Source organism: Oncorhynchus keta, chromosome 9 (assembly GCF_023373465.1).
Source record: "Oncorhynchus keta strain PuntledgeMale-10-30-2019 chromosome 9, Oket_V2, whole genome shotgun sequence".
NCBI classification, from domain to species: Eukaryota; Metazoa; Chordata; class Actinopteri; order Salmoniformes; family Salmonidae; genus Oncorhynchus; species Oncorhynchus keta.
In genome coordinates, this window is record NC_068429.1 from 17909769 (window position 1) to 17936033 (window position 26265).

Below are 26265 nucleotides of genomic sequence, written 5' to 3' on the forward strand. Positions count from 1 at the left end.
GGCCAGGTGTGTGTAATGAAAGTTCTGGAGGGATCTGTGACAGTACCCCCCGACGCGCTGCTAGCAGCGCAACGACACCGGCCTAGAGGACGATCACAGGAACGCCGTGCGGGTTGATCAGAACCCGATGCAGCTACCGAAGTTGCGACGTCATCGGACGGACCAGTAGCAGTGGCGTTGGACAGACCGGTTGTGGCGGTGTCGGACAGGTCACTGGATGATGCCGAAGTTGCGACGTCATCGGACGGACCAGTAGCAGTGGCATTGGACAGACCGGTTGTGGCGGTGTCGGACAGGTCACTGGATGATGCCGAAGTTGCATCATCGGACGGCCCAGTCGCAGTGTCGTCAGGCGGGCCATTCCCGCTGTCTCCCTTAATGGTTGATTATTCTGTCACGTTGGTATGAAGGATCGGGAGACAGGTGCAGGAAATCCAAAACACACATAGAACAGGTACTCACCCAAACCAGCGGACCTTGTAACAATAATCGACAGCACAATGATAAACCAAGGGCGCACTATACAATTACTAATCACTGGGAATAGGGGCCAGGTGTGTGTAATGAAAGTTCCGGAGGGATCCGTGACACTTTGCTCATGATGCACCTCACAAATGAAATGTTTGAGAGCATTGGACATAAAACACCAATACAAAATGGAGTGTAATGTCTGGAATGGAGTGTAATGTCTGGAATGGAGTGTAATGTCTGGAATGGAGTGTAATGTCTGGAATGGAGTGTAATGTCTGGAATGGAGAGTAATGTCTGGAATGGAGTGTAATGTCTGGAATGGAGAGTAATGTCTGGAATGGAGTGTAATGTCTGGAATGGAGTGTAATGTCTGGAATGGAGAGTAATGTCTGGAATGGAGAGTAATGTCTGGAATGGAGTGTAATGTCTGGAATGGAGAGTAATGTCTGGAATGGAGTGTAATGTCTGGAATGGAGTGTAATGTCTGGAATGGAATGGAGTGTAATGTCTGGAATGGAGTGTAATGTCTGGAATGGAGTGTAATGTCTGGAATGGAGTGTAATGTCTGGAATGGAGTGTAATGTCTGGAATGGAGTGTAATGTCTGGAATGGAGTGTAATGTCTGGAATGGAGTGTAATGTCTGGAATGGAGTGTAATGTCTGGAATGGAGTGTAATGTCTGGAATGGAGTGTAATGTCTGGAATGGAGTGTAATGTCTGGAATGGAGTGTAATGTCTGGAATGGAGTAATGTCTGGAATGGAGAGTAATGTCTGGAATGGAGTGTAATGTCTGGAATGGAGTGTAATGTCTGGAATGGAGTGTAATGTCTGGAATGGAGAGTAATGTCTGGAATGGAGTGTAATGTCTGGAATGGAGTGTAATGTCTGGAATGGAGAGTAATGTCTGGAATGGAGTGTAATGTCTGGAATGGAGTGTAATGTCTGGAATGGAGAGTAATGTCTGGAATGGAGTGTAATGTCTGGAATGGAGTGTAATGTCTGGAATGGAGAGTAATGTCTGGAATGGAGTGTAATGTCTGGAATGGAGTGTAATGTCTGGAATGGAGTGTAATGTCTGGAATGGAGTGTAATGTCTGGAATGGAGAGTAATGTCTGGAATGGAGTGTAATGTCTGGAATGGAGTGTAATGTCTGGAATGGAGTGTAATGTCTGGAATGGAGAGTAATGTCTGGAATGGAGAGTAATGTCTGGAATGGAGTGTAATGTCTGGAATGGAGTGTAATGTCTGGAATGGAGTGTAATGTCTGGAATGGAGTGTAATGTCTGGAATGGAGTGTAATGTCTGGAATGGAGTGTAATGTCTGGAATGGAGTGTAATGTCTGGAATGGAGTGTAATGTCTGGAATGGAGAGTAATGTCTGGAATGGAGTGTAATGTCTGGAATGGAGTGTAATGTCTGGAATGGAGAGTAATGTCTGGAATGGAGTGTAATGTCTGGAATGGAGTGTAATGTCTGGAATGGAGTGTAATGTCTGGAATGGAGTGTAATGTCTGGAATGGAGTGTAATGTCTGGAATGGAGTGTAATGTCTGGAATGGAGTGTAATGTCTGGAATGGAGTGTAATGTCTGGAATGGAGTGTAATGTCTGGAATGGAGAGTAATGTCTGGAATGGAGTGTAATGTCTGGAATGGAGTGTAATGTCTGGAATGGAGTGTAATGTCTGGAATGGAGAGTAATGTCTGGAATGGAGTGTAATGTCTGGAATGGAGAGTAATGTCTGGAATGGAGTGTAATGTCTGGAATGGAGTGTAATGTCTGGAATGGAGTGTAATGTCTGGAATGGAGTGTAATGTCTGGAATGGAGAGTAATGTCTGGAATGGAGAGTAATGTCTGGAATGGAGTGTAATGTCTGGAATGGAGTGTAATGTCTGGAATGGAGAGTAATGTCTGGAATGGAGAGTAATGTCTGGAATGGAGTGTAATGTCTGGAATGGAGTGTAATGTCTGGAATGGAGAGTAATGTCTGGAATGGAGAGTAATGTCTGGAATGGAGTGTAATGTCTGGAATGGAGTGTAATGTCTGGAATGGAGTGTAATGTCTGGAATGGAGTGTAATGTCTGGAATGGAGTGTAATGTCTGGAATGGAGTGTAATGTCTGGAATGGAGTGTAATGTCTGGAATGGAGTGTAATGTCTGGAATGGAGTGTAATGTCTGGAATGGAGTGTAATGTCTGGAATGGAGTGTAATGTCTGGAATGGAGTGTAATGTCTGGAATGGAGAGTAATGTCTGGAATGGAGTGTAATGTCTGGAATGGAGTGTAATGTCTGGAATGGAGTGTAATGTCTGGAATGGAGTGTAATGTCTGGAATGGAGTGTAATGTCTGGAATGGAGTAAATGGAATCAAACACGTGTTTGATTCCATTCCATTCCGGACATTATTAAGAGTCATCCTCCACTCAGCAGCCTCCACTGATGGTAATGGTCAAATAAAACCCAGCCCTGAAAATAAACGTTGACTGAAAAGTATTAGCATGTCATTTAATAGGGGAAACACACAGCATTGACACAGAAAAAACACAGATCTCCACTTTGGATTCCCCACTTCGGATTCCCCACTTCAAGCCTGAATATATCATACGTTGACTAAAACAATGACCTATTGACTTAAATGATAGCGCAACATCATGGGTAAGCTCTGGGCATCGTCTTTCAATTGAAAAGAATTGAATGTCCGCTCGTGGTACTTTAAGCCTAAAGGGCTTGGGGAGCTCGTATTGACAGGATATCCCCAACCCTTTGGTGTGTTCCTACGGTTCTACTGTAAGAGGATGGGTTGAGGCATGTTTCACACAGCTTCTCTCTGAGGGCCACTAGGCAGTCCCGGGGCCCCATAACGCCACCAGGACACAGGACATACAGACGAAACACTAGACTAGAACAGAATGAAGCTTTAATAGTTTAACCAGGCATGTTAAGGCTGCCATGTCCCTCAGCCAGAGGCTGGTGTGAATAATGTAGGGAGCATTCTCTATCTCTGTCAGAGCAACACGCCATCATACGTGTGTGTGTGTGAGTGTGCGTGTATTTGTGTATCACAGGCGGCTAGTGGTGCCTTAATTGGGGAGGACAGGCTTGTGGTAATGGCTGGAGTGGAATAGGTGGAATGGTATCAAATACATCAAACACATGGTTTCCATGTGTTTGATGCCATTCCATTCGCTCTGTTCCGGCCATTATTTAGAGCTGTCCTCCCCTCAGCAGCCTCCACTGGTGTATATGTACATGTATGTGAGTGTATTATATATGTGTGTATGCTTGCGTGTGTATGTGTGCATTCTTGTGTGTGTGTATGTGTGTATGTGTGTTTAAGACTCCTCTCAGACACACAGTGGGTCACAAAACACTACATCTAAGTAACAAAGGGCTAGGACATGACTCAGGGAGGTCAATCCACTTCTGCAGCGAACTACATCATAGATATAGGTTAAATAGACACTGTTGCAGGGAACCACAGCATAGATCTGGGCTAAATAGACACTGTTGTAAATAGACACTGCCGCAGGGAACCACAGAATAGATGTGGGTTCAATAGACACTGCCGCAGGGAAACTACAGCCAAAGATCAGGGTTAAATAGACACTGCCGCAGGGAACCACAACATAGATCTGGGTTAAATGTGGTCTACTAGCCCAGCTGACCAGTGGCCAAAATATTTAAGTTCCATCCCTTGCCCTTTCCCATTGTCTCATGTAAAATAGCATCTCCACTAATCTGTCTGATAACTAGCTGTGCCAGCTGTCAGATACACGTTGAGTAAAATCTAGATTTTTAGAGATAAGTTCCACGTCCTACAAGACAGACAAGTTGAGGGACAAGCGTCATGTAGGAGTACACCATCTGACATGAGACAATGATTCCTTATGTGAATATGTCCAATAGAAACTCTTATTTTCATTACAAAACGTTTCCTATGGAAATCGACTAAAGAATACACCACTGGAATGAAGTGATGACCATTACCCAGGCTTCACTGTTGAGGCCCTGTTGACGCCCTGTTGAGGACCTGTTAACTCCCTGTTGAAGTCCTGTTGACTCCCTGTTGAGGTTCTATTGACTCCCCATTGAGGTCCTGTTGACTCCATGTTAAGATCCTGTTGAGGCCTTGTTGACTCCATGTTGAGGTCCTGTTGACTCCCTGTTGAGGCCCTGTTGACCGCCTGCTCACACACAGACTGGGACTGTGCCTGGGACGGTGCCTGTTGACTCCATGTTGAGGCCCTGTGAAGGCCCTGTTGACTCCCTGTTGAGAACCTGTTGAGGTCCTGTTGAGGCCTTGTTGACTCCCTGTTGAGGTCATGTTGACTCACCATTAAGGTATTGTTGACTCCCTGTTGAGGTCCTGATGACTCCCTATTGAGGTCCTGTTGAGGCCCTGTTGACTCCCCATTGAGGTCCTGTTGAGGCTTTGTTGACTCCCTGTTGAGGTCATGTTGACTCACCATTAAGGTATTGTTGACTCCCTGTTGAGCTCCTGTTGACTCCCTATTGAGGTCCTGCTGAGGTCCTGTTGAGGCCCTGTTGACTCCCTGTTGAGGTCCTGTTGAGGCCCTGTTGACTCCCTGTTGAGGTCCTTTTGAAGCCCTTTTGAGGCCCTGTTGAGGTGCTGTTGAAGCCCTTTTGAGGCCCTGTTGAGGCCCTGTTGAGGTGCTGTTGAAGCCCTTTTGAGGCCCTGTTGAGGTGCTGTTGAGGCCCTGTTGAGGTGCTGTTAAGGCCCTGTTGAGGTGCTGTTAAGGCCCTGTTGAGGTGCTGTTGAAGCCCTTTTGAGGCCCTGTTGAGGTGCTGTTGAAGCCCTTTTGAGGTGCTGTTGAAGCCCTTTTGAGGCCCTGTTGAGGTGCTGTTGAAGCCCTTTTGAGGCCCTGTTGAGGTCCTGTTGAAGCCCTTTTGAGGCCCTGTTGAGGTGCTGTTGAAGCCCTTTTGAGGCCCTGTTGAGGTGCTGTTGAAGCCCTTTTGAGGCCCTGTTGAGGTGCTGTTGAAGCCCTTTTGAGGCCCTTTTGAGGTGCTGTTGAAGCCCTGTTGAGGCCCTGTTGAGGTGCTGTTGAAGCCCTTTTGAGGCCCTTTTGAGGTGCTGTTGAAGCCCTTTTGAGGCCCTGTTGAGGCCCTGTTGAGGTGCTGTTGAGAACCTTTGCTACTCCAGGAGCAGAAAGGAATATGTAAAGTAAGTCAGGTGCTCTTACCATGATGGTGTGTCCAGGCTGGATCACGTTAAGTTGGGCCAAACTCTGGAGGATCTCGTTGACCGCCTGCTCACACACAGACTGGGACTGTGCCTGGGGCTCCCCTTCCTCTCCACACCCCTCGTCCTCCTCCGCCCCTGTCAACTGATGACCTGTGGGAAAAGGAACACACACAAACCAATGACATCATAAAATCATCACTAATGGTCAGGTGTCCTTCTTGGTTCACACATGTACAGCGTGTTCAGTTTCTGCATCTGTTATGGCAGTCAATGAAATCTTTGTGAGACAATAAGTGTTATGGTGATCTGTGTCTGTGTCTGTGTCTGTCTGTGTGTGTGTGTGTGTGTGTGTGTGTGTGTGTGTGTGTGTGTGTGTGTGTGTGTGTGTGTGTGTGTGTGTGTGTGTGTGTGTGTGTGTGTGTGTGTGTGTGTGTGTATATCTGTCTGTCTGTCTCTGCCATGTTTAGTGATCAATGTAGGAGTGTAACAGTGTTGTGGCAGTTGGTGTGTGTGCATGTGTGTGTGTGTCTCTCCCCCTCTCTCTCACCCTCAGCGGGGCTGTCCTCTGTGGACTTGTCACTCTCTCCGTCTGCCTGTCCATCTATACCCTGATGGGCGTGCTGCAGACTAAGCTTATGACACACCTCAAACGCCTGGCCCACCGTACGCACTATACGCATGGCCTGGGTCTGATGAGAGAGAGGGAGAGATATTACTTTCTTGTTATTCATGTCAGAGAAAGATGAGAAAGAAGGAAAGAAAGAAAGAAAGAAGGAAAGAAAGAAAGAAAGAAAGAAAGAAAGAAGGAAAGAAAGAAAGAGGGAGAGAGAGACAGAACATATACAGGTGACCTACACAGTATGGCCATTTGGCTTGAGAGGAGTAATATAGCCCAGTCTCGCTCACCTTCTTCTTGGATTTGAAGACGTTACACCTGAAGGAGTTGTTGGAGCCATCTCTGGCGATGTAGCTGAAGATCTTCAGGTCCTGGGAGTCATGGGACACGTAGAAAATCCTGGAGAAACATTTGGAAGAATGTTGGACAAAAGTTGGAAGGCAGGCTTTCTCACTGTGCTTACATTGGCACACAACAATTTAATAAGAGGCCAAAATGCAATGTTGAGTCAACATAGTAGTTACCAGAATACATTTTCAAAGAGAGACCTATGATATAACCAACAATGTCCCAGGTTAGCATTTTCACGTTATTCCCTTCATCAGCAACAAACATAAGCTAACAGACTGAAAGAGGGAGGGACTACTTGGATAAAAAAACACCTATTCAAACGTTTCGCTACGGTGTGCCCTAATGAATACGACTTTGGTTTAGGAATAAACCAGCACCAGTCATACCTATAAAAAGTAGCCAAATTCACTGTCCTTGTCTCTGTGATGTGCTGAGCTGGTATATGGTCAGCCCTCTCTCTCTCTCACACACACACACACACACACACACACACACACACACACACACACACACACACACACACACACACACACACACACACACACACACACACACACACACACACACACACACACACACACACACACACACACACACACACACACACACACACACACACACACACACACTGAGCTGATATACAGTCAGTGTCAGCCATTCTACAGCACACTAGGCTACAGGGCTATAAACAGCGTCCAGTAGGAACAAACACAGCTAATTACAGCTATAAAAAGACCTGCACTAAGAGAGATAATGTTCTGTGTGTCTCTGTCACACAGACACACAGACAAATCAAATCACATTTTATTGATCACATGAGCCGAATGCAACTTGTGTAGACTTTACAGAAAAGTGATTGCTTACGAACCTTTCCCAATGATGCAGAGTAATGAAAAAATAAAACAATAGTAACTAACACAGGAGGAATAAAAATACTAAACTAAATCAAGTCAGAAGTTTACATACACTTAGGTTGGAGTCATTAAAACTCATTTTTCAACCACTCCACACATTTCTTGTGAACAAACTATAGTTTTGGCAAGTCGGATAGGACATCTACTTTGTGCAGGACACAAGTCAATTTCAACTATTTCCAACAATTGTTTGACAGATTATTTCACAATTCCAGTGGGTCAGAAGTTTACATACTAACTTGACTGTGACTTTAAACAGCTTGGAAAATTCCAGAACATTATATCATGTCTTTAGAAGCTTCTGATAGGCTAATTGATATCATTTGAGTCGATTGGAGGTGTACCTGTGGATGTATTTCACGGCCTACCTTCAAACTCAGTGCCTCTTTGCTTGGCATCATGAGAAAATCATAAGAAATCAGCCAAGACCTCAGAAAAACATTTGTAGACCTCCATAAGTCTGGTTCATCCTTGGGAGCAATTTCCAAACACCTGAAGGCACCACGTTTATCTGTACAAACAATAGTACGCAAGTATTAACACCATGGGACCACGCAGCCGTCATACCGCTCAGGAAGGAGAAGCGTTCTTTGGTGCAAAAAGTACAAATCAATCCCAGAACAACAGCAAAGGACCTTGTGAAGATGCTGGAGGAAACAGGTACAAAAGTATCTATATCCACAGTAAAACGAGTCCTATATCGACATAACCTGAAAGGCCGCTCAGCAAGGAAGAAGCCACTGCTCCAAAACCGCCATAAAAAAAGCCAGACTACAGTTTGCAACTGCACATGGGGACAAAGATCATACTTTTTGGAGAAATGTCCTCTGGTCTGATGAAAGAAAAATAGAACTGTTTGGCCATAATGACCATTTTTATGTTTGGAAGGAAAAGGGGGAGGCTTGCAAGCCGAAGAACACCATCCCAACCATGAAGAACGGGGGTGGCAGCATCATGTTGTGGGGATGCTTTGCAGCAGGAGGGACTGGTACACTAAAGAAAATAGTGGATATATTGAAGCAACATCTCAAGACATCAGTCAGTTAAAGCTAGGTCACAAATGGGTCTTCCAAAAAGACAATGACAATTATTCTGACATTTCATATTCTTAAAATAACATGGTGATCCTAACTGGCCTAAGAAAGGGAATTTTTACTCTGATTAAATGTCAGGAATTGTGAAAAACTGAGTTTAAATATATTTGGCTAAGGTGTAAGTACATTTCCGACTTCAACTGTACATATAAAATGAGTAAAACAGTATTTAAACCTTATTGTACATTGACTATGTACTGTACATAGGGCAGAAGTCTCTAAGGTGGAAGGTAGCGTACCGGGTGGTAGAACAGTGACTAAGGTGGAAGGTCGCGTACCGGGTGGTAGAACAGTGACTAAGGTGGAAGGTAGCGTACCGGGGTGGTAGAACAGTGACTAAGGTGGAAGGTAGCGTACCGGGTGGTAGAACAGTGACTAAGGTGGAAGGTAGCGTACCGGGTGGTAGAACAGTGACTAAGGTGGAAGGTAGCGTACCGGGTGGTAGAACAGTGACTAAGGTGGAAGGTAGCGTACCGGGTGGTAGAACAGTGACTAAGGTGGAAGGTAGCGTACCGGGGTGGGTAGAACAGTGACTAAGGTGGAAGGTAGCGTACCGGGTGGTAGAACAGTGACTAAGGTGGAAGGTAGCGTAACAGTGACTAAGGTGGAAGGTGGTAGAACAGTGACTAAGGTGGAAGGTAGCGTACCGGGTGGTAGAACAGTGACTAAGGTGGAAGGTAGCGTACCGGGTGGTAGAACAGTGACTAAGGTGGAAGGTAGCGTACCGGGTGGTAGAACAGTGACTAAGGTGGAAGGTCGCGTACCGGGGTGGTAGAACAGTGACTAAGGTGGAAGGTAGCGTACCGGGTGGTAGAACAGTGACTAAGGCTACTGGTGACTTTTTAACAGTCTGATGGCCTGGAGGTGGAAGCTGTTTCTCAGTAGATGGTAGCGGGGTGAACAGGCCATTGCTTGGGTGGCTGAGGTCCTTGATGATCTTCTTGGCCTGCCTGTGACACCAGGTGCTGTAGATGTCCTGGAGGGCAGGCAGAGAGCCCCAGTGATGTGTTGGGCTGACCACACCACCCTCTGGAGAGCCCTGCATGAAGGGACCATTTCAGCTTGTCAGTGATGTGCACACTGAGGAACTTGAAGCTTTTGTCCCTCTCCACCGTGGCTCTGTCGAAGTGGATGGGGGTGTGCCCTCTCTGCTGTCTCCTGTAGTCCACGATCAGCTCCTTTGTTATGTTGACGTCGTGGTAGAGGTTATTTTCCTGGCACCACTCTGCCAGGGCTCTCACCTCCTACCTGTAGGCTGTCTCATCGTTGTTGGTAATCAGGCCTACCACTGCCGACAGCACACTTAATGATTGAGTTGGAGACGTGCGTGGCCACACAGTCATGGGTGAACAGGAAGTACAGGCAAGGGTTAGCCTTAACTAGCCTCTCAAAGCACTTCATGTTGACAGAAGTGAATGCTAGGTCGCGATAGTCATTTAGGTTAGTTACCTTGGCTTCATGGGTACAGGAACGATGGTGGACATCTTGAAGCTAGTGGGGACAACAGACTGGGATCAGGAGAGAATCAATATGTCTGTAAACACTCCAGCCAGCTGGTCTGCACATGCTCTGAGGACATGGCTTGGGATGCCGTCTGGGCCAACAGCATTGCGAGGGTTAACACGCTTAAATGACTTACTCACGTCTGCCACGGAGAACGAGAGCACACAGTCCTCGTAAGCTATGGGGGCCCGCGGTGGCAGCTTGATATTGTTTTCCTTGAAGTGGGCAAAAAAGGTGTTTAAATCCGCCGGGAATGAGGCGTTGGTGTGTGTGTTGTGTCGGTATGAGTGTGTGTGTTTGTAGTGTATGTGTGTGGGTTTTGTGTGAAAGTGTCAGTGTAGTGTAGTGTGTATGAGTGAGGGTGTATATAGTGCATATATACACTGAGGGAACAAAACATTAGGAACACCTTCATAATATTAAGTTGCACCCACTACTGGCTAACGTACAATCACTAGAGAACAAACCGGACAAGCTCTGTTCTAGAAAATATCCTATCAACGGGACCTCAAGAACTGTAATATCCTATCAACGGGACCTCGAGAACTGTAATATCCTATCAACGGGACCTCAAGAACTGTAATATCCTATCAACGGGACCTCAAGAACTGTAATATCCTATCAACGGGACCTCAAGAACTGTAATATCCTATCAACGGGACCTCAAGAACTGTAATATCCTATCAACGGGACCTCAAGAACTGTAATATCCTATCAACGGGACCTCAAGAACTGTAATATCCTATCAACGGGACCTCAAGAACTGTAATATCCTATCAACGGGACCTCAAGAACTGTAATATCCTATCAACGGGACCTCAAGAACTGTAATATCCTATCAACGGGACCTCAAGAACTGTAATATCCTATCAACGGGACCTCAAGAACTGTAATATCCTATCAACGGGACCTCAAGAACTGTAATATCCTATCAACGGGACCTCAAGAACTGTAATATCCTATCAACGGGACCTCAAGAACTGTAATATCCTATCAACGGGACCTCAAGAACTGTAATACCCTATCAACGGGACCTCAAGAACTGTAATATCCTATATTTCGAGGAGTCGTGGCTGAACAAGGACATGGATAATATACACTGTACAAAACATTAGGAACACCTTCCTTATATTGAGTTGCACCCACGTTTCCCATCAGAACAGCCTCACTTAATTTGGGCATGGACTCTACAAGGTGTCGAAAGCGTTCCATAGGGATGCTGGCCCATGTTGACTCCAGTGCTTCCCACAGTTGTGTCCAGTTGGCTGGATGTCCTTTTGGTGGTGGACCATTCTTGATACACACGGGAAACTGCTGAGTGTGAAAAACCCAGCAGTATTTCAGTTCTTGACACACTCAAACCAGTGTGCCTGGCACCTACTAATATACCCTGTTCAAAGGCACTTAAATATTTTTGATTTGCCCATTCACCTTCCGAATGCCACACACACAATCCATGTCTCAATTGTCTAAAGGCTTAAAAATCCTTCTTTAAGCAGTCTCCTCCCCTTCATCTGCACTGATTGAAGTGGATTTAACAGGTGACATCTATAAGGGATGATAGCTTTCACATGGAATCACCTGGTCACTCTATGTCATGAAAAGAGCAGGTGTTCCTAATGCTTTGTACACTCAGTGTATCGTCTTGTGAGTGTGCATAGAGTCAGTGCAAGATAGGGTAAATGGAGACCGTGTAATCATTTAATTAACTACATATGGCTATTTAGCAGTCTTATGGCTTAGGGGTAGAAGGTATCTCGGAGCCTGTTGGTACGAGAGTCGGGGCTCAGATTCCGTTTGCCGGACGGTAGCAGATTAAACAGTCTATGTCTTGGTTGGCTGAAGTCTTTGGCAATTGTTCCAGCCTTCCTCTGACACCGCCTTATATAGCATTCCTGGGTGGCAGGGAGCCTGGCCCAAGTCATGTACTGGGCCGTTTGCACCCCTCTCTGTAGAGTTTTGTGGTCGAGGGCGGTGTATTTTCCCTACCAAACAGTGATGCAGCCAGTCAAGATGCTCTAGATGATGCAGCTGTATATGTTTTTAAGGATACGAAGGCACATGCCAAATCGTTTCAGCCTCCTGAGGGAGAAGATGTGCTGTCGTGTCCTCTTCACGACTGTGTGGGTGTGTGGACCATATTAAGTCCTTAGTGATGTGGATGCCAAGGAACATGAAGCTCTCAACCCACTCCACTACAGCCCTGTCGATGTGGATAGGGGCGTGCTCTCCCCTCTTTCTCCTGTAGTCAACTATCAGCTCCTTTGTCTTACTGACGTTGAGGGAGAGGTTGTTGTCCTTGCGCCACACTGCCAAGCAGTGGAGGATCCTCAGAGGAGGACCATCTTCCTCAGTGAATTTCCTTTAAAAAATATATATATACTAAATATAGTCACGTCACCAAATAATTGATTAAAACACACTGTTTTGCAATGAAGGTCTACAGTAGCCTCACATTCAATACAAAAACCTAGGAGGCTCATGGTTCTCACCCCCTTCTATAGCCTGACACAGTATTTATAACAATTTCTAGAGGACATCCTCCAAACTATCAGAGCTCTTGCAGCCTGAACTGACATGTTGTCCACCAAATCAAAGGATCAAAGAATGAATTTAGTACTGAAAGCATAAGCTACAACTAGATGGCACTGCAATACATAACATCTGGCGAGTAGTTGACAAAAAGAGAGAGAAAGACAATAGTTGGAACAGTTTTGAACAAATCATTTCTTCCATATTAAGGAGAAGCAAGAGAGAGAGAGAGCTAGCTATATTTCGTCTTATATATTTTTTCACTTTCACTTACTTAGCTAGCATCGAATGCAGCTAACTCATTTAGCCTACTCAAACCGAGATGGATTCTATGTTAAGTAGCTGGCTTTGGCTATCCAATAATTTATTGCCACGGGGGCCCATAACAGCTAAACTGCTTGCTGTTGACTGTACACTGTACTGCATGATTGTAGCGGGTCACATACAGCTGATGTTTTGTGCACTGAAGTTCACAAGCGAAGGGAAAAGGTGAGAGGAGGAGAGTGGGTAGAAAGATGCAAGAATGAAAGTGAACTGTGTGATCAGGGATGTATTCATTGCAACTGTTGGACTAATGATTACACTCTAGATCAGCTATAAGCAGGCAAGAGTGTGCAAGGTAGTATTGAACATGTCACTGTCTGTCACTTTGATTACTCAAAATTCTCTTGACCTGTGCACCTACGTTACAATCCTTAATTTATAGGCTAGGTTGTAGCAACCTCATGATGGGTACAGGAAAGATGTGAGCATCATGGTGTAGCCTAACCATATCAATGTTACATTGAGCTGGGTCAATGTAATATGAATGACAGTCATCAAATATGCTGCAATAGAAATAAGGCCATGTTCATAAAAACATTGTTTAATTTAAAAAAAAACTTCCCTCATCTTAAATGGCACCGACCCCCACTGCTGCCTGTAGGCCATCTCATCGCCATCGGTGATCAGGCCTACCACCATTGTGTCATCAACAAACTTGATGATGGTGTTGGAGTCGTGCGTGGCCACACAGTCGTGAGTGAACAGGGAGTACAAGAGAGGACTAAGCACACACCCCTAAGGGACCCCCACATGTTGAGGGTCAGTGTGTCAGAGGTGTTGTTGCCTACAGATGTAGCTATAATGCTGTGGCTACCATGGCTACCATGTAAGAACAGAGATGTCCCCGAAAACCCACAAAGGCACGCACGCACACACGCACACACACAAACTCACACGTGACTCATATCAGGAAACTAGGCGTATGTCGCACGTCACTACTTTACAGGAGAGGCAGTTGAACGTTAAAAAAAAATGTATTTTATCAAAATGCGTTTTTTGACAGAAATGCTTTCTGGAACATGTAAATTTTCATGTGCATTAATAAAATTGTTAAATTACGAGCCTAGTTGGTTTAGCAAGAAAAAAAGAAAAAAACTTCCCACTAGCCATGATTGGCTGAGATAATGGGTGGGCTAGACAAGTCAAGAGATGAGTTCGGCTTTATAACATGAGCTGCTCAGTATGTGTAGATAATCTTTTCTAATACTTATTTTTTTAAGTATATCAAAAAGAACTGAGAAAGTGCTGTCCTGAATTTAACAGTCGCTATCATATCGACAAAAATCAGTGGGAAAAAGTTGTGATGGACTCCTTTCTGAAGGACAATCATGCCATGCTGACTCTCTAACTCTGAAAATGCATTAGATGATGAGGAAATCCCTGATTTAGGTCAAAATATTTTAATTGAACCAGACATTGTGGAGTCTTCTGATGACAGTGATGTGGGAAGAAACGGCGATCAACAGTGTTGTTGTCATGGGAGAAGTTGACCGAGTTTTGAAATTAGTGGAATGTCCAGTGGAAGCAGAGTATGATAGCTACATTCTGGCTTTTGATTACAAGTATGCAGAGGGAGTCGAATAGAGAACACTGTTGTATAAAACAAACTAAGGGCAACCATGGCATCTGTGACAGAGTAGGAGAAGCATTCATCCATGTTTGTAAGAGTTTAGCTCGCTACAGTTTCAGATATTATACATTTCTAATTTTGTCAGATAGTCGTTTTCATTAAAGTTAAAGTGTACTGTTAACTAGCTAGCTAACGTTAGCTAGCTGGCTCACTGGCTAACATTACGTGTATGATCTGTGTAGTAATATTATTCATATTTTAGAAATCCATTTGCATTGCTAGTTATAGCCTAATATTAGCAAGCTAGCTAACATTGAACCTAGTTGGTTAGCTTTAGCTACCTGAAGATTCATGCATGGTGGCTAGCTATGACAATCAGTTTGTATTGCTATGCTGCGTTCAAAACAAGTGGGAACTTGGAACTGGAAACATGGAAATCTCCGACTTCAGACTTGTGTGTTCAAGACAACTGGGAACTCAAAAAAGTAGCTCCGAATCCCAAAATCTTTTTGTGCCCAGACTTTCTGACCTGAAGATCACTGACTCATATATTTCAATTTTCCCAGTTGTCTTGAAAACACCATTAAGTTCATTGTTTAACTAGCTACATGTCTAAACAAGACTCCACATCGCCAGATGTTTACATGACCTATCAAGTTAGCCAGGTGTGTCTGGGGATGATTACGTTCATCTATTGAGGGAGTTATAGCATTTCTTTCACATGACCCATCAATTTAGATGGGTCAAGTGTGTCTGGGTAAGAATCATCTAATAATTATAAAATATTTATACAATCTGGACACTTTCTGTTTTTGATATTGCTACTATGCAAATTTGCAAGTAACCATTTCACTGTAGCGTTTACACCTTCTATATCCTGTTCATGAGACAAATACACTTGGATTTGACTTAATATTGTATGTTTTTACCAGAGATGGTAATGTGAAGAACAACATGACTTGCACCAAAGTCAGTTGAAGATATAGGCCAAGAACTAGATTTTTTGCTACTACTTTCACCACTTTTAGTCTTGAAATATTTGGTTGTTTACTACACTACACTACCATGCTCACTCTGTTTAGCACATGGCCTCACGTGAATCCCTAATAAAGAGATGGTGGGGCTAAATCTTAAGAGGGTGTAAATAATGCTGAATGGGTGTAGACAAAGAAGAACTCTCCAGTAGGTGTACAAAAAAATTCAAGAGACATTTTCTCAAAAGTGGGGTTACAAGTTTAATAACTTTCAAAGTAAAATTACTTTCCCATTGTTCCTCAACTGCAGTGTATGATATATACCATTTTCTAGCTCTGATATTCTCTACTTTTATCCAGTGTAAAAAATACTATTTCATATTTTGCTACATAATAATAAATCGAGCCAGACGTCATGTATGCTGTGGCTACAAGCCAAACCCTAACCAATATATACTGTATGTGTGTAATTGCCGATGGCACACATGTAGAGGCACATTATCAGAGTGTGTAGCAGCACATATGAATGACTTCAATGTGTTATCAGGTTGGACCATCAGTGTGGCCCATAAAAGTGGGATTCACTAAAGGAGCTTCTGCTATTTTTATACCAGGAAGGTGAATTGAGATAAAGAATGTTTTTTCAAATGATGTCCGAGTGCATTACATTGGCTCTGGGTGAAGTAGTGCACTATATGGGGAATAGGTAGGGGTTAAATTGAGACAAGACCCTGGCTGATCAAAAGGGAAGGAAATTGAGTGATGAGTGAGGCAGAGCTGTACAATAGGTAATGACACTGACCTGTATATGGGGTCAGACATGATCAGCATCTTGCTCTCGTCCCAGGTCCACTCTTTCCTCTGTGGGCAAGGAAGTCAAGGTGATGTTAACAATCAATCACGACAGTCACGGATCCACCTGTACCCAAAATAATGTCACGGGTCTGGGTCAGATCTGATCATCACGGGTATTTGTAATTTTAACTGAATTGTCTCTCGGGTATGTGTAATTTTTACTGAATTGTCCCTCGGGTATGTGTAATTTTAACTGAATTGTCCCTCGGGTATGTGTAATTTTAACTGAATTGTCCCTCGGGTATGTTTAATTTTAACTGAATTGTCCCTCGGGTATGTTTAATTTTAACTGAATTGTCCCTCGGGTATGTGTAATTTTAACTGAATTGTCCCTCGGGTATGTGTAATTTTAACTGAATTGTCCCTCGGGTATGTGTAATTTTAACTGAATTGTCCCTCGGGTATGTGTAATTTTAACTGAATTGTCCCTCGGGTATGTTTAATTTTAACTGAATTGTCCCTCGGATATGTTTAATTTAAACTGAATTGTCCCTCGGGTATGTTTAATTTTAACTGAATTGTCCCTCGGGTATGTGTAATTTTAACTGAATTGTCCCTCCGGTATGTTTAATTTTAACTGAATTGTCCCTCGGGTATGTTTAATTTTAACTGAATTGTCCCTCGGGTATGTTTAATTTTAACTGAATTGTCCCTCGGGTATGTTTAATTTTAACTGAATTGTCCCTCGGGTATGTGTAATTTTAACTGAATTGTCCCTCCGATATGTTTAATTTTAACTGAATTGTCCCTCGGGTATGTTTAATTTTAACTGAATTGTCCCTCGGGTATGTTTAATTTTAACTGAATTGTCCCTCCGGTATGTTTAATTTTAACTGAATTGTCCCTCGGGTATGTTTAATTTTAACTGAATTGTCCCTCGGGTATGTTTAATTTTAACTGAATTGTCCCTCGGGTATGTTTAATTTTAACTGAATTGTCCCTCCGGTATGTTTAATTTTAACTGAATTGTCCCTCGGGTATGTGTAATTTTAACTGAATTGTCCCTCGGGTATGTGTAATTTTAACTGAATTGTCCCTCGGGTATGTTTAATTTTAACTGAATTGTCCCTCGGGTATTTTAACTGAATAATTTAATTTTAACTGAATTGTCCCTCGGGTATGTTTAATTTTAACTGAATTGTCCCTCGGATATGTTTAATTTAAACTGAATTGTCCCTGTTTAATTTTAACTGTTGTCCCTCGGGTATGTGTAATTTTAACTGAATTGTCCCTCGGGTATGTGTAATTTTAACTGAATTGTCCCTCGGGTATGTTTAAATTTGAACTAATTGTCCCTCCGGTATGTTTAATTTTACTGAATTGTATGTTTAATTTTAACTGAATTGTCCCTCGGGTATGTTTAATTTTAACTGAATTGTCCCTCGGGTAATTTTAACTGTCCCTCGGATATGTTTAATTTTAACTGAATTGTCCCTGTTTAATTTTAACTGAATTGTCCCTCGGGTATGTTTAATTTTAACTGAATTGTCCCTCGGGTATGTGTAATTTTAACTGAATTGTCCCTCGGGTATGTTTAATTTTAACTGAATTGTCCCTCGGGTATGTTTAATTTTAACTGAATTGTCCCTCGGGTATGTGTAATTTTAACTGAATTGTCCCTCGGATATGTTTAATTTTAACTGAATTGTCCCTCGGATATGTTTAATTTAAACTGAATTGTCCCTCGGGTATGTTTAATTTTAACTGAATTGTCCCTCGGGTATGTGTAATTTTAACTGAATTGTCCCTCGGGTATGTTTAATTTTAACTGAATTGTCCCTCGGGTATGTTTAATTTAAACTGAATTGTCCCTCGGGTATGTTTAATTTTAACTGAATTGTCCCTCGGGTATGTTTAATTTTAACTGAATTGTCCCTCGGGTATGTGTAATTTTAACTGAATTGTCCCTCCGGTATGTTTAATTTTAACTGAATTGTCCCTCGGGTATGTGTAATTTTAACTGAATTGTCCAGGGGTGCCCTGATCAAATCCGAACACGACTACTGCAGTAGAGAGAGTTGAGCGTGGCGCGTGTAGCTTGTTGTTGGCCAATCGTAATTCATCAAAGCGGCAATAGGCTACAGTCATAGAGCCAGTTAGGAGATATCTAATCAATGGAAGATGGAATTAAAATGACGGAATTAAAAGTTAAAAGAGAAGGATAGGCTACAACGACCAACAACTACTTAATATTCTGAATGGAGTTATTATTTGTAACTGTAGGATGAGAAAGTGGCAGCCTCAATAAGTCTAGCAGCTAATGTTAGCTAGCTTGACTAGCATCTCCTTGTTTGATTCAGTCAAGACAGGTACTACGTAATCATATTTGATGATAAATAACCTAGCTATGAACGTGAATACTATAGCGCGAGTTGGCTTGGTTGGTTGCTGTCTCTCACCCCTCCCCCTTGTTGTTGTTTGACTCGCTCAGCCCCTCCCCTGGTTGCTAGAGCAGCATCACCACCTCTCTCTCTCTCCTCTCGCGGTTTATCAGCTCTGGTTAATAAAGTAGCTTAAAAAATACATTTTATGTTGCTTTCCTCACTCAGATCAGACCGAGTCTGGATCTGACCACGTCTATACGGAACAGGTCTAGTAGTCCCAGGGTCCCATTTTAGAACGGGTTTCTATTGAAAATGTTTATTTATGCATATTGGGTCCGGGTGGGAAAGCCCCAGGTCCATTTCAGAACAGGTCCAACTTGACCTCTAATTCAGAGTCGAAAGATAACATGAAGTCTAAATGTAATATTTTACGACAGACAAGAACACAACATTTACAAGACAGATTTGTTGATGTAACAATTTTATTCCCCTCATAATGACATTGACATAAGCCATCTCTGATTTGTCCCTTCATAATGACATCACCATAACCCTGCTCTCTGATTTGTCCCTTCATAATGACATCACCATAACCCTGCTCTCTGATTTGTCCCTTCATAATGACATCACCATAACCATGCTCTCTGATTTGTCCCTTAATAATGACATCATCATAAACCTACTCTTTGATTGGTCCATTTCTAATGACACCATCCCAACTCTACTCTTTGATTGGGCTCTTCATAATGACATCATCATAACCCTGCTTTCTGATTGGCCCAGCCTTACCTTCTGTTTCTTCCGGAGGACTACCTTGACTCCATCCACAGACACGATGATGCTCACTTTTTTCTTCTTGATGTTCTTGGCCTTGAACTCATACTGGAAAACACAAACACATATAGGTCAATCACAGACCTCTATGGGAGTAGAGCAACAACAACTACAATCAACTATTTGTCACATACTGTAGGTGAAGGGCTCAACACATAGGTACTGAATGAGGTGAGAGATACCGCTCTTACAGTGTAAAGTGCTTAGAGCACTTACACTATAGACAGTTTATTGATCCCCAGGGGAAGTTGCAGTCACACACACACACACACACACACACACACACACACACACACACACACACACACACACACACACACACACACACACACACACACACACACACACACACACACACACACACACACACACACACAGACACACACACACACCCACCCTGCTGGCAAAGTGACAGAGGCTCCAACAGAGGAAGGCTGTCAGTGTTAGGAGATGATCCCTGCGACACACTAATATATTAGCTATCCTTTAATGGCTTGGCAGGCAGCAGCACATTAAGGAAAGAGGAAAGGACTGCCATAATTCATATCAGTAGCCAAGCTAACAATCTACTCAGTGTTTGGTACTATTGACTACAGGGACTCAGGGAGACCATTGTGAAGCAGGGTTCCTTAATACGAGCATCTATTTTAATATACACTTCGTCCAAAGCCACTTAAACAACTGTCAACATTGACAGTGACACAGACATGTGGCCTGTCATGGCTCATGTGGGAATCAACTGGGTTTGTAGCAATGTGCTCTAACCCACTGAGCCATTGAAACCCCCATTGGATTCCAACTGAACCATGGTGAGAGAGGCTACCTACCACACAGTCCCCAGTGGTCCAACTGAACCATGGTGAGAGAGGCTACCTACCACACAGTCCCCAGTGGTCCAACTGAACCATGGTGAGAGAGGCTACCTACCACACAGTCCCCAGTGGTCCAACTGAACCATGGTGAGAGAGGCTACCTACCACACAGTCCCCAGTGGTCCAACTGAACCATGGTGAGAGAGGCTGGTGAGAGAGGCCTACCACACAGTCCCCAGTGGTCCAACTGAACCATGGTGAGAGAGGCCATGGTGACTACCTACCACACAGTCCCCAGTGGTCCATGGTGAGAGAGGCTACTGAACCATGGTGAGAACCATGAGGCTACCTACCACACAGTCCCCAGTGGTCCAACTGAACCATGGTGAGAGAGGCTACCTACCACACAGTCCCCAGTGGTCCAACTGAACCAGGGTGAGAGAGGCTACCTACCACACAGTCCCCAGTGGTCCAACTGAACCATGGTGAGAGAGGCTACCTACCACACAGTGACCAGTGGTCCAGCTGAACCATGGTGAGAGAGGCTACCTACCACACTGTCCCCAGTGGTCCAGCTGAACCATGGTGAGAGAGGCTACCTACCACACAGTGACCAGTGGTCCAGCTGAACAATGGTGAGAGAGGCTACCTACCACACAGTGACCAGTTGAAACATGGTGACTAGTGGCCTAGCTGAACCATGAGGCTACCTACCACACAGTGACCAGTGGTCCAACTGAACCATGGTGAGAGAGGCTACCTACCACACTGTCCCCAGTGGTCCAGCTGAACCATGGTGAGAGAGGCTACCTACCACACAGTGACCAGTGGTCCAACTGAACCATGGTGAGAACCATGAGGCTACCTACCACACAGTGACCAGTGGTCCACGGTGAACCATGGTGAGAGAGGCTACCTACCACACAGTGACCAGAAAGGCTACACGGTGACCCCAGTGGCCTAACACCACACAGTGACCAGTTGAAACAGTGACTGAACCATGGTGGAGAGGCTACCTAAACACAGTGACCAGTGGTCCAACTGAACCATGAGGCTACCTACCACACAGTGACCAGTTGAAACCACTAGTGGCCTAGGAGGCTACCTACCACACAGTGACCAGTGGTCCATGAGGCTACACGTCCCCAGTGGTCCAACTGAACCATGGTGACCAGTTGCTACCTACCACACAGTGACCAGTGGAAACCAACTGAACCATGGCCTGAGGAGGCTACCTACCACACAGTGACCAGTTGAAACACGGTGACTAGTGGCCTAGCTGAACCATGAGGCTAACCCTGACCACAGTGACCAGTTGAAACAGTGACTAGTGGCAACCATGTGACCAGTTGAAACACGGTGACTAGTGGCCTAGCTGAACCATGAGGCTACCTACCACACAGTGACCAGTTGAAACAGGGTGACTAGTGGCCTAGCTGAACCATGAGGCTACCTACCACACAGTGACCAGTTGAAACACGGTGACTAGTGGCCTAGCTGAACCATGAGGCTACCTACCACACAGTGACCAGTTGAAACAGTGGTGGCCTAGCTGAACCATGACCAGTTGAAACACGGTGACTAGTGGCCTGAACCATGAGGCCACCACAGTGACCAGTGACTGAAACACGGTGACTAGTGGCCTAGCTGAACCATGAGGCTACCTACCACACAGTGACCAGTTGAAACACGGTGACTAGTGGCCTAGGCTGAACCATGAGGAACCATGAGGCTACTACCACACAGTGACCAGTTGAAACACGGTGACTAGTGGCCTAGCTGAACCATGAGGCTACCTACCACACAGTGACCAGTTGAAACACGGTGACTAGTGGCCTAGCTGAACCATGAGGCTACCTACCACACAGTGACCAGTTGAAACACGGTGACTAGTGGCCTAGCTGAACCATGAGGCTACCTACCACACAGTGACCAGTTGAAACAGTGACGGTGACCAGTTGAAACACGGTGACTAGTGGCCTAGCTGAACCATGAGGCTACCTACCACACAGTGACCAGTTGAAACAGGGTGACTTGAGTGGCCTAGCTGAACCATGAGGCTACCTACCACACAGTGACCAGTTGAAACACGGTGACTAGTGGCCTAGCTGAACCATGAGGCTACCTACCTACACACAGTGACCAGTTGAAACACGGTGACTCGTGGCCTAGCTGAACCATGAGGCTACCTACCACACAGTGACCAGTTGAAACACGGTGACTAGTGGCCTAGCTGAACCATGAGGCTACCTACCACACAGTGACCAGTTGAAACACGGTGACTAGTGGCCTAGCTGAACCATGAGGCTACCTACCACACAGTGACCAGTTGAAACACGGTGACTAGTGGCCTAGCTGAACCATGAGGCTACCTACCACACAGTGACCAGTTGAAACACGGTGACTAGTGGCCTAGCTGAACCATGAGGCTACCTACCACACAGTGACCAGTTGAAACACGGTGACTAGTGGCCTAGCTGAACCATGAGGCTACCTACCACACAGTGACCAGTTGAAACACGGTGACTAGTGGCCTAGCTGAACCATGAGGCTACCTACCACACAGTGACCAGTTGAAACACGGTGACTAGTGGCCTAGCTGAACCATGAGGCTACCTACCACACAGTGACCAGTTGAAACACGGTGACTAGTGGCCTAGCTGAACCATGAGGCTACCTACCACACAGTGACCAGTTGAAACACGGTGACTAGTGGCCTAGCTGAACCATGAGGCTACCTACCACACAGTGACCAGTTGAAACACGGTGACTAGTGGCCTAGCTGAACCATGAGGCTACCTACCACACAGTGACCAGTTGAAACACGGTGACTAGTGGCCTAGCTGAACCATGAGGCTACCTACCACACAGTGACCAGTTGAAACACGGTGACTAGTGGCCTAGCTGAACCATGAGGCTACCTACCACACAGTGACCAGTTGAAACACGGTGACTAGTGGCCTAGCTGAACCATGAGGCTACCTACCACACAGTGACCAGTTGAAACACGGTGACTAGTGGCCTAGCTGAACCATGAGGCTACCTACCACACAGTGACCAGTTGAAACACGGTGACTAGTGGCCTAGCTGAACCATGAGGCTACCTACCACACAGTGACCAGTTGAAACACGGTGACTAGTGGCCTAGCTGAACCATGAGGCTACCTACCACACAGTGACCAGTTGAAACACGGTGACTAGTGGCCTAGCTGAACCATGAGGCTACCTACCACACAGTGACCAGTTGAAACACGGTGACTAGTGGCCTAGCTGAACCATGAGGCTACCTACCACACAGTGACCAGTTGAAACACGGTGACTAGTGGCCTAGCTGAACCATGAGGCTACCTACCACACAGTGACCAGTGACACACTAGTGGCCTAGCTGAACCATGAGGCACGTGACCAGTTGAAACAGGGTGACTAGTGGCCTAGCTGAACCATGAGGCTACCTACCACACAGTGACCAGTTGAAACAGGGTGACAAGTGGCCTAGCTGAACCATGAGGCTACCTACCACACAGTGACCAGTTGAAACACGGTGACTAGTGGCCTAGCTGAACCATGAGGCTACCTAGCACACAGTGACCAGTGGTCCAGCTGAACCATGAGGCTACCTACCACACAGTGACCAGTTGAAACACGGTGACTAGTGGCCTAGCTGAACCATGAGGCTACCTACCACACAGTGACCAGTTGAAACAGGGTGACAAGTGGCCTAGCTGAACCATGAGGCTACCTACCACACAGTGACCAGTTGAAACACGGTGACTAGTGGCCTAGCTGAACCATGAGGCTACCACCACACAGTGACCAGTTGAAACTGACTAGTGGCTACCCATGAGGCTACAGTGACCAGTTGAAACACGGTGACTAGTGGCCTAGCTGAACCATGAGGCTACCTACCACACAGTGACCAGTTGAAACACGGTGACTAGTGGCCTAGCTGAACCATGAGGCTACCTACCACACAGTGACCAGTTGAAACACGGTGACTAGTGGCCTAGCTGAACCATGAGGCTACCTACCACACAGTGACCAGTTGAAACACGGTGACTAGTGGCCTAGCTGAACCATGAGGCTACCTACCACACAGTGACCAGTTGAAACACGGTGACTAGTGGCCTAGCTGCTGAACCATGAGGCTACCTACCACACAGTGACCAGTTGAAACACGGTGACTAGTGGCCTAGCTGAACCATGAGGCTACCTACCACACAGTGACCAGTTGAAACACGGTGACTAGTGGCCTAGCTGAACCATGAGGCTACCTACCACACAGTGACCAGTTGAAACACGGTGACTAGTGGCCTAGCTGAACCATGAGGCTACCTACCACACAGTGACCAGTTGAAACACGGTGACTAGTGGCCTAGCTGAACCATGAGGCTACCTACCACACAGTGACCAGTTGAAACACGGTGACTAGTGGCCTAGCTGAACCATGAGGCTACCTACCACACAGTGACCAGTTGAAACACGGTGACTAGTGGCCTAGCTGAACCATGAGGCTACCTACCACACAGTGACCAGTTGAAACACGGTGACTAGTGGCCTAGCTGAACCATGAGGCTACCTACCACACAGTGACCAGTTGAAACACGGTGACCATGAGTGGCCAGTTGAGCTGAACCATGAGGCTACCTACCACACAGTGACCAGTTGAAACACGGTGACTAGTGGCCTAGCTGAACCATGAGGCTACCTACCACACAGTGACCAGTTGAAACACGGTGACTGAGTGGCCTGAACCATGAGCTGAACCATGAGGCTACCTACCACACAGTGACCAGTTGAAACACGGTGACTGAGTGGCCTAGCTGAACCATGAGGCTACCTACCACACAGTGACCAGTTGAAACACGGTGACTAGTGGCCTAGCTGAACCATGAGGCTACCTACCACACAGTGACCAGTTGAAACACTAGGTGACTGAGGCTACCTACCACACAGTGACCAGTTGAAACACGCTGAAACCATGAGGCTACCTACCACACAGTGACCAGTTGAAACACGGTGACTAGTGGCCTAGCTGAACCATGAGGCTACCTACCACACAGTGACCAGTTGAAACACGGTGACTAGTGGCCTAGCTGAACCATGAGGCTACCTACCACACAGTGACCAGTTGAAACACGGTGACTGAGTGGCCTGAGCTGAACCATGAGGCTACCTACCACACAGTGACCAGTTGAAACACGGTGACTAGTGGCCTGAGCTGAACACAGTGACCAGGCACGGTGACTAGTGGCTAGCTGAACCATGAGGCTACAGTGACCAGTTGAAACACGGTGACTAGTGGCCTAGCTGAACCATGAGGCTACCTACCACACAGTGACCAGTTGAAACACGGTGACTAGTGGCCTAGCTGAACCATGAGGCTACCTACCACACAGTGACCAGTTGAAACACGGTGACTAGTGGCCTAGCTGAACCATGAGGCTACCTACCACACAGTGACCAGTTGAAACACGGTGACTAGTGGCCTAGCTGAACCATGAGGCTACCTACCACACAGTGACCAGTTGAAACAGGGTGACTAGTGGCCTAGCTGAACCATGAGGCTACCTACCACACAGTGACCAGTTGAAACACGGTGACTAGTGGCCTAGCTGAACCATGAGGCTACCTGACCACACAGTGACCAGTTGAAACATGGGTGACTGACCAGTGGCCTAGCTGAACCATGAGGCTACCTACCACACAGTGACCAGTTGAAACAGGTGACTAGTGGCCTAGCTGAACCATGAGGCTACCTACCACACAGTGACCAGTTGAAACACGGTGACTGAGTGGCCTAGCTGAACCATGAGGCTACCTACCACACAGTGACCAGTTGAAACACGGTGACTGAACCATGTGGCCGGTGAGCTGAACCATGAGGCT

The 26265-nt window shown here is 45.6% G+C and overlaps 1 protein-coding gene across 3 annotated transcripts in view; it reads right to left on the bottom strand.

Annotated features, from left to right (window-relative positions):
* si:dkey-34e4.1 (carboxyl-terminal PDZ ligand of neuronal nitric oxide synthase protein) overlaps nt 1-26265 on the bottom strand; it is a 428423-nt gene that overhangs the window by 126630 nt on the left and 275528 nt on the right. For all 3 annotated transcript variants that reach the window (XR_008142864.1, XR_008142865.1, XM_052525398.1), the window contains exons 3-7: nt 19523-19615; nt 16357-16415; nt 6583-6691; nt 6224-6365; nt 5675-5826 (exon numbers count right to left, since the gene is read on the bottom strand). Coding sequence is in view for 1 of the 3 variants with exons in the window: in XM_052525398.1 (XP_052381358.1) it covers nt 5675-5826; nt 6224-6365; nt 6583-6691; nt 16357-16415; nt 19523-19615 (555 nt within the window). In the remaining 2 variants the exon portion in view is untranslated. The remainder of the gene's footprint in view (nt 1-5674; nt 5827-6223; nt 6366-6582; nt 6692-16356; nt 16416-19522; nt 19616-26265) is intronic.